Source organism: Melospiza melodia, chromosome 8 (assembly GCF_035770615.1).
Source record: "Melospiza melodia melodia isolate bMelMel2 chromosome 8, bMelMel2.pri, whole genome shotgun sequence".
Lineage (NCBI taxonomy): Eukaryota > Metazoa > Chordata > Aves > Passeriformes > Passerellidae > Melospiza > Melospiza melodia.
In genome coordinates this window covers 32918232-32932403 of record NC_086201.1, presented here as the reverse complement: position 1 = coordinate 32932403, position 14172 = coordinate 32918232, and the positions used below count along the sequence as shown (strand labels likewise).

General features: G+C 38.0%; 1 protein-coding gene across 4 annotated transcripts in view; it reads right to left on the bottom strand.

Annotated features, from left to right (window-relative positions):
* Nucleotides 1-8829: 8829 nt before the first annotated feature.
* The window catches only part of NCKAP1 (NCK associated protein 1), a 52897-nt gene continuing 47554 nt past the window's right edge, over nt 8830-14172 (bottom strand). For all 4 annotated transcript variants that reach the window (XM_063162596.1, XM_063162597.1, XM_063162594.1 and 1 more), the window contains 3 exons: nt 13543-13652; nt 10655-10744; nt 8830-10002 (listed from right to left, as the gene is read on the bottom strand). In XM_063162596.1, the coding sequence (XP_063018666.1) occupies nt 9886-10002; nt 10655-10744; nt 13543-13652 (317 nt within the window). In that variant the 3' untranslated portion in view covers nt 8830-9885. The remainder of the gene's footprint in view (nt 10003-10654; nt 10745-13542; nt 13653-14172) is intronic.

Sequence of the window (14172 nt, the reverse complement as noted above, 5' to 3'; positions counted from 1 at the left end):
TTTGCAATAGTAAGAAACACAAAATAGTAAGAAATACAGATTTGGTCAAGATTAACCTGCTGCAGTCAAGGCAGTCCCAAGTGTATTTGTTGGTATCAGTTCTATCCTGAAGTGTTACAGTCTCCCTTTAGAGATAAGAAACATCCCCATACACACACCCCAGCATTTTACCTCAATAAGCAAGGGGTAAGCTTATAAGCTCATAGGTCAGAGGAGGCACAGGGAGGGTGAAGGACCAGCTCAAAACATGTCCCACCTACTCTGGCTTGGGGCAGAGCTCAGCAGATCAACAAATCTGTGTTTACATTTCTAAGAGGAGAGGTACTAAGTACTTACTGTGGATGCATTTAATTCCATAGTCTACAAGTGGCTGGGAAATGAGTATGTGTCTAAAACAAACCTGAAGTGACAGGAAAAAAGGAAATGGCTTCAAAATGAAAGAGAGCAGGTTTAGGCTGATATTAGAAGAAATTCTTGCCTGTGAGGGTGATGAGGCCCTGCACAGGTTGCCTAGAGAAGCTGCAGCTGCCCCATCCCTGGAAAGGTGCAAGGCCAGGTTGGAAGGGGCTTTGAGCAACCTGGAATAGTGGGAGGTGTCCCTGCCATGGCAGGTGGTGGAATGAGATTATATTTAAGGTCCCTTCCTACCCAAACCATTGTATGGTTCTATGAATTTCAGAGAGGAAAAATCAGAGATCAGGGGAAAAAAAGCAGAAGAAGGGTGTTGTTTTTCCTGGCCCTGAAGATGCAGAGGCCTGTGTGCAGGCACATTTGTATTTTAGATGCCATAAACTTTTAGCACTGGGAGGGAACAGCCTGCATTAGTCTGTAAACTCTAGGTGACATTAAACAAGTCATCTCTCCACTCTGAGCTTGTATGTTCTGCCAGACCCCTCAGACCAGTGACCTGTGGCAGTGTTTACAGAAGATGCAAGCTCACTCTGTGCTTGGGGAGCTTCCATCATCCCATGGGTCAGGCTGCCCAAGGACCCAGTGGGCTGCTGTTTGTAAACCAAGCCTTCTTTATGGTCTGGTCCTGCCCATTCCAGGTGGAAAAAACGTGCAGGTGTGACTGTATCTATTCAGGACATGCCCAAGAATAAAACTAGCTGAGAAAAATACTTCCTTAGAACAGGTTTTTGTTGTCCTCAATCTTTCTTTGGCAATCTCAGGATTACATGTGACTTAATCTGCTTACAAACACTGCCTTAGAAAAACAAACACTAAACCACAAACCAAAAGCAACCGTGCAACTCACTGAAAACTAAACCTTAAAATACTTCTTACATGCCTGTTACTAAAACCATAAAATCATTGCCTTACAGAGTCATAAAAATGGGATTTATTGTATATTTCCTGTTTCAGCCAGGGTCTTGTTACAACTCCCTCAGGAAGATAAAACACAGGGGACTATTAACTTATTCTAATAATCTTTCAGGCTTCTCCATGGATGGTGTGGAAGTAGCAAGGAAGAAAATATTCTTTTAATGCAGTTTTTAGACTCTAATATTCGAGGCTGTTTTTATTAGACAGACCATTATTAACTATCCCTTGCTCTTGGGGTCTGCATGCCTTCTAGATTTTTTTTTTTCATAGTAATATTTTCTCAAATTGCCAGTGTCCCTGAATTCCCAGAAAAAATAACCTCTTTGCCCAGTGTTTGCATCCATGTTATGGGTAAAATTAGTAGCATGACTAGGAAAATATGCTGCTTTATCTTTAAACACCAAGAAACCTAACTGACATGTTTTTCAAAGACAACCTTATGCCAATTTTGTATTACAGGCTTTAAGTCTATCCACAAAGACCCATACTGGCACATCTCTCCCACAGCAGTCTCATTTCGCAGTGATTTTGTCTGCTGTTTAGGATTTTTCCCAGATTTTTATGGTCATGTCAGAGTTTACAGCTTCTCAATACTGAAATTTGCTACCTGCAACGCTGATTTTCCACCTGGACACTGGAACTTGGATGAGTGCTTCTGTGGGAAATCAGTGCCAGATGTATTGCAAGTTGCAAGTTTCTCAAAGCACTAAGGGACTTAGAGCAGAAGACAGAAAGCTGAACCTCCTGATGTGTCTTAGCAACCTTCCCCCAAACCCTCCCAGCTCATTTTCACTGTAAAATATCGTGCAGATGTGAGCCAAGAGGTTGTGGTGGAACAGAAATACTCCTGTTCCTTGTGCAGCTGAATTACAATGCCAACAGCTTTCCTGAGCCCTGGTTTAGCACCAAGGGTGCAGTCACTTAAAGCAAGGGATGACACTGCCATTTTTTTCTTAAAAATGAGAGCACATCTTAAATTCAGAGAAAAATTAAATTAAATTGCCTAAATTCAGAGGCCATAAAAGTTGGTCAGTACCTAAGCTCCTGGGCTTCAAACTGGGAAAGCATTTGCATGTGTTTCAGAGTAAAGTACCTCCACTTTGACGTAATTCCACTGTTCCTCATCGTGTTAATGCACCAATTTCCCAGGACAAAGATGCACAACCATCCACAGTCACTTAACAGCACTGATTGACATGTAATTAGTGTCCTGAAGGCACTTGTTGCTCCACTGGTTGTCCTGCTGCTGCATGGGAGGGGACACAGAGGAGGATGCTTGGCTGCTTTGCTTGCTAACATACAGGTTTTTCTAATTTTATTTGCTTTAAACTCCTGCTCAAGTGTTTATGACTGTGAGATAGCACCAGTGGTGGCATTATGTACAGACATTCGATTTCAATATGCATTCAATTTGTTACTCTAATGTGACAAATTGCTATACCCTATTACAATGACCATGAGGATAATAAAAAATACATCCTCCTCTCCCACTGTGGGCCACGACAGAGACACAACCACATCCACTGAACCCTCTCCAAGCTATAATTGCTTCCAGATGGAGTGTTTAAGACAAAAAACCCCAAACCCACAGAGGTCTTTAATACCCTACACATTACACAGCATTTCTAGTCTGGCCCCTGCAGAAAGAACTTGAGAGGCCTAGCTTAAGGGCCATAACCACTCTGAATTTAATTTTGTTAAACCATAAATTCACTATTTCACATTTACAGCCTCTCTGGTTCCATGGCCTGAGCCTGCCTCTGCTACTGCTTACCCAGATTTATTAGCAGTGCCCTGCAGTATGAAGTGCCAAATCAATCACACCCATGCCTAAAAATGAGCCCTGTATACACAGTTGAGTTTTGCAGTACCAGCCCACCATCACCAGGTGCTGAAACTCAGCCTCACTGCTCATTTCAGTGGGAGCTGACTGGGTGTGATGCACCAAGGATCAAGTAATACCTATAAATTGCAGCCAGTCCAGTTTCTGTATATTTTTACTCGTGTTTTTAGCCATTGGGATCTCTTAGGGCTCACTATGGAAGCCTCAACAAATGTGGGAGAAGAATCACCTTTCCTGAGAGCTCCTTACACACTTGCTGAGCCATACAAACAGCAGGTGCTCCAGCAAGCTGCAAACTATGAAATCTAGCCCTGTAAAAACAATTTCATGTTAAAAAGCTAACCCAGAGAGAGAAATTATTAATTCTCCCAGATGAAGGTTCCCAGTTGCCTTACCTGTATGCTCACTGGTGCTCTGTCAGACCCTTGCACAGCTGGCCTTTTCACATGAGTAGCTCCTGGCTGCTTATTTTTAACTTCACAACTCAATTTCTCATCCCATCTCTGATTTACTGAAAAGCTTTAAAATTGGGGAGAATTGCTGAGGCTGCAGTGGCTGCTGTGACTCTGTCAGGCTGCTCCATGTTTTGCCACTTTATTTTTACTTCTGTGAGAGATAGCAATGAAAGTAGAAAAATATCCCAAAATTAAGGAAGAGCAGGTGGTCTATGAGCATAAATCCACACACTCTTTCAGTGTGAAGCCATTATACATTAACATAATCCACAGCCTAGTCTAAAATAAGTGTCCAATCTCTTAGAAAATATTATTTTTCTGTAGAAGCTTTTTACTTGCTTACCAGATCTTTTAGACCCTTGCAGCAGTCCACAGCATATCTAATGATTTACAGTCCTTTGAAGTATTCAGCTATGCTGAGGCCCTACCCCCCTCAAAAGTGATTTGGGGGACATTTTGGGAAGTCTGGGACTTTGAGTTCTCTATCCCATACACACTTTAGTTGTGGTATAAAAAAAATCAGAGCCAGTAAATTATTACTATGCTTATTTTTCTCCAATTATATCCTGATGATACTAAGATTTTTTAAACTATTTTTTAAAGGTTAAATAATAAGATAATACTATTGAGTACTAAATATTTTAAAGTTGCTTTAGTTCTCTACTCAAAAAACTTCCATAGCTCAACTAATACCAAGGGGGAAAGCTAGTGGCATTTTTCTAGGAATTATTTACAGGTTTTAAGTGTGGCCATTTTGCTGTCCTCCCCTAGCATTGCTTTTACAAATTCCATAAAACCAACCTTCCAACAAGCTTTGCTCAGGGTAGGGTGTGTTGTTTGGGGGTTTTTTACCCTCACCTTTATAGAACCTTTGTTCTTACAACAATGCTGTGTTTTCCCCCCTCCCTGAAGCCACAGGCCTGCAAACTAAAATTGAAAACAAATCCTTTTGTAGCAAGGCAGCTCACATGCATACATACAAATATTTGCCAGTTTAACTGGGGAGAAATAAACTTGATCAATTCTTTGTGACTTAGAAAAGCTTGTGTATTTTACCTGCTCATTAAGGACTAATGAAATACCCAATGAGCCCATCCTCTCTTTGAAGGATCCCAATACCCCTTAGCAAAGGACTGAGACCACCTCTAACCAGTGCCTGGGGGACCATGGATTAGCCAGCAAGTAATTAGTATTATATGATAAAATTCAAATGCATTGTAACTTCCTTGATACTAGTTTTTGAGTTTTTACTAGATAAAAGTTCACATATTTTTTTAGCACTCAAAAAAAAGTTATGGAAACAGTGGTACAATTGTTCTCCTAATAAAGTTACCTCTAAAGCAAGTGCCACAGGCTCAACCCACTTTCTCAGCCCTTTGAAGTGATTGGTTATCCAAAATAAGAAACTGCTGAGATGAAATCTTTCACTTACCTGATCTCACTGTAACACTCAACATGTTCCAGTTTAGACATACATGGAACTAAATCCAATCAGCATATACCTCCTTTAGTGTTTCTTGACAAGCAGGCATGAGAGAGATGGTCCTATCCAGTTCGGCTGACTTGGTCTTGGCAAACAAAAGCTCATGGTAAGACACCTAAAAGTTTTACACTTGCAAGGATCCTTTATTTACAAATAGTCCTAAGGCTGGATAAGTTTTCTTCATGTGCAGTGTGGAACAAAGAGGACACATCAGCTGAAATTTTTAAATGTGGTTTTGAAGTCTGTGAGATACAATATAGATTTGATCCACAAAACATGCAGTGACTTCAGAGTCACAAAATGGAATCAGAGTCACTGAGCAATGTCTTTCCCAACTTCTCTGCTGGCTCTGTGATAAGCATTTTCCCCTCTTACCTCCCTTGTCTTTTCAATCCTCTTCTGTATCACCATAACTGCAACAGTCTCAGTTTACAATGCATTTGTTGTGATACTTTTCTTTCCTTTGGGTGACTATGCAAGCAATTGTTTCGTTGTTGCTGAGACTGTGTCCTTGCTACTGTTAAAAAGACAGCTGAATTTGTATTAAGGACTACTGCTTTTGCCAAACATGAGACTTCTCTGCACTGAGTGCCCATCGAGATTCCCTCACATTCAGCCAGACTCAAAGGCTAATGCCAAGGGCAGAGAGGGCAAGAAGAGTTTGCAGGTTACCTGTGATATGGTCTTTCCCACATGCTGGTACACACATGATGTGAGCAGCAAAGTCTGTGGTCAGTGGGAAGTGAACTGGACTGTGAGCACTGGGATTGATACAGCTGTGATAACTTTGCAGCTCACATCTCTCTACACACAGGTGACAGTATCATTTTGATTGCTTACCTTCACTTTTTGTGAGAAGGCACTTCATGAGATTACTGTGATCATGAGCAGGGCAACAACCTTAAAGTCTACATGAGAAATTATTTAAAATACCCTTACGTCATTTAAAGCTCAACAGAGGTTTTTCATTCTGAATGTAATACTCACAAATTCTTTTCCTGAGTTGTCTAAGACAGACTGACACCATATCCAGTGAACAGGTCGTTTTGACCCAGGAGTGCTACAAAAAGCATGACTAATAGCAAATTAATATGGTTTTGGACACAGGTCAGGGGGACATTTTTGTTTTGCTATGAGTTAATACAAATATTTACAGACTTTGTAACATGACAAATAGCAAAAGCGTACAAGGAGCGGTCAATTAAAGTAAAAAAGTTCTGTCATTTCAGGGGAAGATTTAGCTTTATCATTAAAATTATTTTTAAAAATTGTACTTACAGAAGAATACAGGTAGAACTTCAGTACTTTTGAAAGCTGGTTATTTGACAACACTGAAAACCATTCCTACCCATGAAACCAATTAATGTATGTGTGTAGCTGCCATGTCAATTACCTTGCTATGGACAGCCAGCTGTGTCCATGTTTCAGGGCAAGCCACAAGGACTGAAATGGAAGCACTTCCCTGTATTCTTCCAGTCCTCAGTTTATCAGCCCCATTTAGTAGTGAATACAACAGCAATAAATTACTTGTATTGTATCCAAAATGCACTATGGTATTAAAGGATGCTTGAATTTGGATGTGAGACCAATTTGAAGCCTATGTCTAAAAAAAAATCTCTTTCACTGATTGAACAGGACGACTTGCTACACCTAAACTCCAAGCCTGGCGTTTCATTCAGCTCAAGGGAGCAGTTTACAGGAAAAAAAAATATAGAATTAGTTCAGACATACCTGACCTTAAAGAATTTGTAAGTTACTAGTAAGTAACTGAGGGTTTGGTTTTTAGTATGAATCACAATGCTGAATCTCAGGACAAGGGAAGCTTTTGGAAAAAATGCAGTTTAGAGGCCAAGCATATTTACTTGTGGTCTGAAATTCCTGAATCTGGAATGAATAAGTTTTCAAGTCATACAAGCCCATGACGACCTGCTGAAGAAGGCTCATATCTTTCTTCAAATCACTGGCCTCATTCCAACATTTTCTGGGAGAATGCCTTTTAGTGTATAAAAAGTGGTACAGTCCAAGTGCTACCAATTCCTTTTCCTATATAGAAATCAAATTACTACAGCAAAAAAATGTTTATGAGTAGCTCTTGCTTTCACTGATAATCTTTTGTCCTGGCAGACAGATCTTTTTAAACTATAAAAATAATTCTGTGGGCAGCAACAGGACATTCTTCTTCTGCACTGTTTCTCACATGAGGCAAAACCCTCCCCCATGAATCAGACATTTGATCCAAACTGGCTCCATATGGGGCCAACTCAGCCCAGCCATCTGTGCTTTGTGCTCCAGGAATTACAAACACATTTTGTTTGTAATGGCACAAAAGGCCACCTGAGATGACTCCACATACAGTGGCAAGTGTTGAACTTACTAAATTGTGGACATGGTCTTGCAGGCTCCAGAGGAAAAATTCCTTCTCTATCTTCCTTCCACCAGGCTTGTGACAGTTTGTGCAGTGCATGGACACAGGTTGCCTTGAGAACCAGACCTGACGTGCTCTGCCTTCCATGAGCAGGCTGAACCCTAAACAGTCCTGTGGCTGCTCAGCTGAAAGCAGGAACAACACAAATACAGCAAGAACAAAACAAGGAAACCCTTCCAGCCCTGCCCAAATCCAACCAACACATGGATGAGTCCACATGATTCTTCCCCATCTTTTCCCTTGTGTGGTTTGTTCTGATCTTGCCCAAGTTAAAAAGGAGTAGTGTAGTTAAAGAGGCATCACCTCAGGGATTTCTGTGCCAGACACATGTAAGGACTCCCACAGAAATGTCTAAAAGGTTCATGCCCAAATCTAATCCAACTGTGTCAGAAGCAGCTTCTTGCAGAGATACTCAACTCATTACCTGTTTATCACTGATTACCTGTTTTCTGTTGGTTCACTAACACCACAGACAGCAGAAATCTGGGATCTGAGGCAAATAGACACATATAACTGTTTTGTTAAAATATTAAAGGCACAAAAGTTATTTCTTAAACTTGAGTTTTTCAAGAATCGATCTTGAAAACAGGCATTGTTTTCCCACAAAAGGCTACATCAAAATCAAAATCTTAATTGAAATCAGAACATTTGAATGTATTAGACTATAAATATTACAGAGTAATATTTAAGAACTCATAAGTCTTGCATTCAACCTAATTACTTTATGAACAAACTTCTTCATTATGGTATTAACTTATCAGTTTAAAAACACTTCTATAGTTAGAACATAAAATGCATAATTAGGAAAAATATAGATGTACTGTCTTACTTCCTTAGGACAATTTTATTCCAGTACTTTTTTCCTCTGGACAGAGGAAGCTATTGTAACTGAGCACACAACAGCTCTTTCATAACAGAAAAAGTTACCAGCATGCACAGAAGTTGCACCAAGAACAGGGGCTCTATACAATGTCCAGAGCCTGTTGAGGAACACACAGCTTTATACATCAGGGATTACAGAGCACAACCATCTGGTCAGCTTTCAGGCTAAATGAGCCCATGCTACCCTGCAAGGCCAATTTGCATGACTGATAAAAAAGGGACTATTATACATCTGTCTCAGTCATGCCTGATGTTACGGTTTTAGCAACATTCGCCCCTTCTAGGATTATTTCAAGCTTCATACTTTAACAATACATTTATTTCTATGGGTACAACTGGCATAGCTACATACTATATAAATGCTTTTCTTGCTTTATTATGTAAAAATAAGATTTAAAGGATAATGGCACTAAAGTGACATTTTTAACATTGTTTTTAATTCCTTCTTCCATCCTTTTACAAGATTCGCTATCGCAAAAGGCAAAAGGTGAAGGATTAAAAGAAGTCTTCACATAAAAGCTCTAAGTATTGATATTTAATGAACTGTGAGATGTAAATCAATGCACAACAGCACAGTTAAAGCTTAAAATACTAGGATAACATTTATATTAAAAATAATTCACCTACAGATAATACAGTCTAGTGTTTATTGTATGTTATGGAAGGTACACTTGAATTTCAAAAATTTAAAACATATAAAAAGTGGTTAAGGGCTAACATTTTATCAATATATGATAAATGTGTAAGAATGTTTATTATACAGCAGGGTACAATGGTAGTGTTAATGCCAATAGGGCACCACAGAAGTTAGTTTAAAAAAAATTTCCACTATGCTTTATACAAACACCACCACTTGCAGTTGTTTAAGAGAATTGGGAGAGGATCACTGTCTGTAGGATAAGCAGTCCTATAACATTTTTAATGTTAGATAGTGTCATAGTACGGAGATTGGTGAACGTTTCAAAATAAAACTAGAAATGCTGTAATTACTTCACAGAAATGCACATCCAATATTTGTTTTCAATAAGAACCATAGGTACAAGTTTATAACTCTCCCTATTTGAAATAATTTACACACAGATGAAAGCTACTCTATGTAAAATAATCACTACATACATTTTTCTTCTTGGAAATAAACAAGCAATTTTTGTTTTGCATGATCAATATCAAAAAACATATAGCAGAAGTAGTATTTTTAAAACATAACTGGTGCTCTAAAGTTAAAAAAAAATAAAATAAAGAAAGGAATGAGAAAAGAAATTTTCCGTAAGTGTGCAACCTAAAATCAACCAAGCTTATATTGTAGTACAACCATATTAAGAAACCACTGTTTAGGAATACAACTTTATGGAAAAAATTTATAATTCACAAAACTGTTCATCAGGCCATAGAGTAAAATAGCTCCACAGTTTACAGATAAAACTGAGGCCACACAGATGCGTGCTATGTCTTATCTCCAGTAAGTAGATACTTAGGCAGAGGATGTAACACTTTGTTTGTAGACAGCATGGTATGCATTTCTCAGCAAGACATAAGGGAAACAAGACTCCAAGAGATCCATTGTCAGGAATGGAGACTCCTGCACAATCTGAAAAATATCAGAAACACAAGGTTTTGCAGAGCATCTTCTGCTGCCTGCTACTGATAATCTGTTTCATGTAGATCCTTCCAGCCTGCATCCCATTACCACTCACATATTTCACAGTGAAAATAAATTGCACCAAGTTTATAGTAGTGCTTCTCCCTAGTATATGTACAGCATATTTTTAGGGATAGTATTTCCCCAGATACTATCTACTTATAATAAACTAAACACACCTTTACATATAAATACAGTACAAACTAACATACAAAAAAAAAAAATCCCAACTTACAAAACCCCTTAAACTCCCTACATTTAAACTCCCTACATTTAAACTCACTGCTTCTCAAAGCAAGTATTTAGCTTTCCTATATAAGTAGTTATCTTCCAAAAGATACTGAGAGGAAATCCTCTGAGCAGAGAGGATTCTCTCCTACACACTCTGAACACTGATTCTTACATGTATGGTAAGTACTAAGCAAACAGTGAAAATTATCTGTACGTGATAAAATGTTCTGAGCAATAAAGGATGATGGCAGTAACAAATGCACATTGGGGGAATGAAAAAAAAAAATAGTGACATTAGAATGCCAGGAAGAACAACATAAAATGATTTCCACTGGTTTGTGAGCTACAAATAAAACACACAAATGCTCACCATGTCTAGTAGTAGGTAAACTGATTCTCGGTTCCTTGTAGTTGTTTTGTCTGTCTCCTGGCCAATCTTCAGTAGACTGGATGATGCAAGCTATACAAAATGAGTATTTCAAAGCAATAAATAAAACAAAGTATTGATGAGCTTCTGCTGTTTTGTTAGACAAAACCAATGGACTCATCATTGTACTAATAATGACAAAGGAAAGTAATCCTGAGCACATGAACCATCACTGGCCTTTAGTTTCAATGTGCCATATTGGCTTATTCCTAATAGTGTTTAATTAAAATGACACATGCTATTTTAATATAAAAAGTGAATTAATTCATTGCAGAGAACTTTTTGTTGTAATCACTGGTTGACAATTACAATGTCTCCTGAAATCAATGACAACTCCCAGGGGATCAAGATCTCACTTCTGTCCTTCTCAATATACACTTCAACTTACTACATTTTTGTAAGGTTTTAAGTGATAGAAATTTTTATTGCTTGAAGTTTTACCCATTTTGCAACAGAAGTAGCTTTGAAGAAATGTCATCTTAACTGTCAATGAATAATCCTTTATCAATATACCTTCAGTATACACTCACTTCATGGTTACCAAACTGGGCCTGGATAAAAAATATTCACAGTAGCTGTAGTTATAGTTAGCATCTGTATCTTAGCCAGTTGTGTAAACTGGTGGTAGGATTAAATATGGAGTAGAGGCTAGACAAGGTAGAGTCTTGTTAGTCTCTAAAAAGGGGGAAAATGATGACTATTGATTTTTGCCTTTTTTTCTCTTATGTATTCTCTCTATTCTTCACATATATTTGGAGCTCTGTAGCCTATTATTGTATTCTAGCTCATTTTCCCAGTTCTTTTCTATGCCCTTTCCCCAGACAGAAAACTTATTCCAGAGCTCCAAGCCCTGGGGGCACAAGGCCCCTGTGCTATCATGGTTCTTCCCGGCTACCAGGGTTGAGAACAACTTTTTGAGACACGTTTTCATAAACAAAGGACAGCTAGTACCAAGGGGAGGGCTCCAGAGAGGGAACTCAACCTGGGAGTGGGGTGATTGCATCACCACTTGTCCTCCTAATTGATGCTTTTTGTCAATTATGCTAATTTGCTAAAGTTATACAAACTGTATTCACCCTCTGTGGGCTTTTGGGGACATTTTTCCATAACTGTCCCTGCAGCTCCAATAAAGATCCACTTTTATATTACCCCCCATATCAATATTATCTCCAGGTTGAAAACAGCATTGCCATAAGCAACCATGTTATCCTAGTTTTAGAAGACATCCTAAAAACTTCTAACATGTACTTAGGTATTTACAAGCTCAGGATCACAGAATAAAATAGAGTAAAATAGTTAATTTGTTAGATGCCTTGATACACCATGTTTTCATGCCTTACGGAAATTTGAAAAAAACGCCTTCCAACTTTCAGATGTACAATCATCATTTTGGCCTTCACAACATTCCTAAACAACATGTCTACCAGAAAATGATTTTAAATTAAAATACTAACTTTAAAAACAGCTTTTTTCACAACCTTCTTCTTGAAAAAACTGTCTCAAATCAATTTTTCATATGAAGTTAATATGTGTACTTCAAAAGATACACAGCACATACTCATCAGCATTAAAGAACCTCCTAAGGTTTTTTTCATATTTAATTAACTTGGACAGGAAAGCAGATCATCAGCAGCAATAATTTCTTTCTCAAGAGAACTGTTTTTCTTTCAGACTAACAGTAAGTGTTAAGAAAGAAAGATTAACAAAATATCTGAACCATCAAGTCATAGTCTGTGCAGTAAAAGCAGTGGTCTGAAAGCAGTCCATAAACACTGAAAGAATGCAAACCTCATACCAAAAGTGTTTTTATCACATGAAACTATACTGGTTTTCTTCACTTGTCAAATGTATGCAACTTGATACAACCATTTCTCTTTCATGTTTTACATCCAGCACTTGCATTAGACAAGGTCAATGGCCAAAGGGGTTTTTTCTGTTTTACAAAATGCAATGAATTTCCACAAGTGAAAGATTCTTTTAGGGAAAAAATTTTTTTCTGTGAACTTCTAGTTACAAAAAGTTACCTAAAATAAAGAGGGAGGGGCTTTTTCTCCACACATTATAACGCCAGACAGAAAAATCAAAACCCACTCAAAATCAGTAGTAATTTTTTTTTTAATTCAAGTGATGCTGCTGTTTTAGCCTTTCATTTCCTTTAAGTACTGCCTAATCAGGAGCCATTTTAAAAAAATTATTTCTACTCAAGCAGCACACCAAAATGAATTTAAAACAGGTCACCATGACCTAAAAACTTCTGATTTTTTTTCCTAAGCATCACTAAGGATTTCGGTAGCTTTCAACTTCAATCTACTCTGAGGCATAAAAAAATTTCCTCTTCCCAACTACCTCTGCAACATGCTACTACCTGGCTGCTCATGTTTAAGAAGAACAGGCATGTCAAAAGGTACAATACCTTTTGAAGGATAAAATTCAAACCTGAAATTTATCCTACTTTTTCAAAGAAGGTAACTAAATAAAGTATCCGATATATCATGGGAAAAATCAGCTAGACAGAATTTTGATTTTGTATGCATTGAATATTTTTTTGCCCACTCATGGGCCACACAATGTGAGAAATGGTATGTGCTAAAATACTAAAGATTGTACTGAAAAAAATTATGACACTTGCTCTGATTTGCTCCTCTAACTTTCCAACATCACACACAGGTGTTTTTAAAGAACTATTGCAAAATTTAATCTATGTATAGACTTGTATATATAAACATATAGAAAATAGTCTGTTGTGCACCAAAAGCAGTTTCTATTAAATCAATTGCATTGCATCCCAAACCAACAGTACATTTTAATAAATGGAATAAAGTTATACATACAGCTAAAAATTCTTTGAGACGGTCTTCAATGCTTCCCTTGTGGATGGTGAACAGAGCTGCAGCAATCTGATTGATAGCTTTTGCCAAGCAGTGAATGTTGTTGCAATGCCCTAAACAAAAAACATTCAAAACAACTCAGCACCATGTTGGAAAAGACAGTATTCTTTGGAAAATATCACCAAATACTAAAGAGACTTGTGACAATGAAAGGAGGACTTTTAGCATCTTACATAATGAGAGCAAGGAACTCTTCCACACTAAACTTGCTATCAGGGAAGTCACCAAAATACACCTCTGCCTTCCATCTCCTAATGGTCACAGAAACCTGAGAAACAACCTGGGGCTTTTAGAAATAAGGGATATATTGGAAGTTTATTTGGTTTCTACAAAACTTTAAAGTGTTAACACTTGACTAGGCCAAAAAGACAGGATTTTCATAAGCTAATTGACTATTTCCCCTCTGTGTAAATGAACATCTCATGCCCAGACAGTATCACTCAGAGAGATCTGCAGGTACTCAAGAACAAAGGTGTTCTATTGCTCACTTTCAGATGTAACATTTGCCTAAAATTCACCCAGGCTTCAGAGCCCTGGAAGATGGTTAAATGACAACAGTTTTCACAAAGAGCA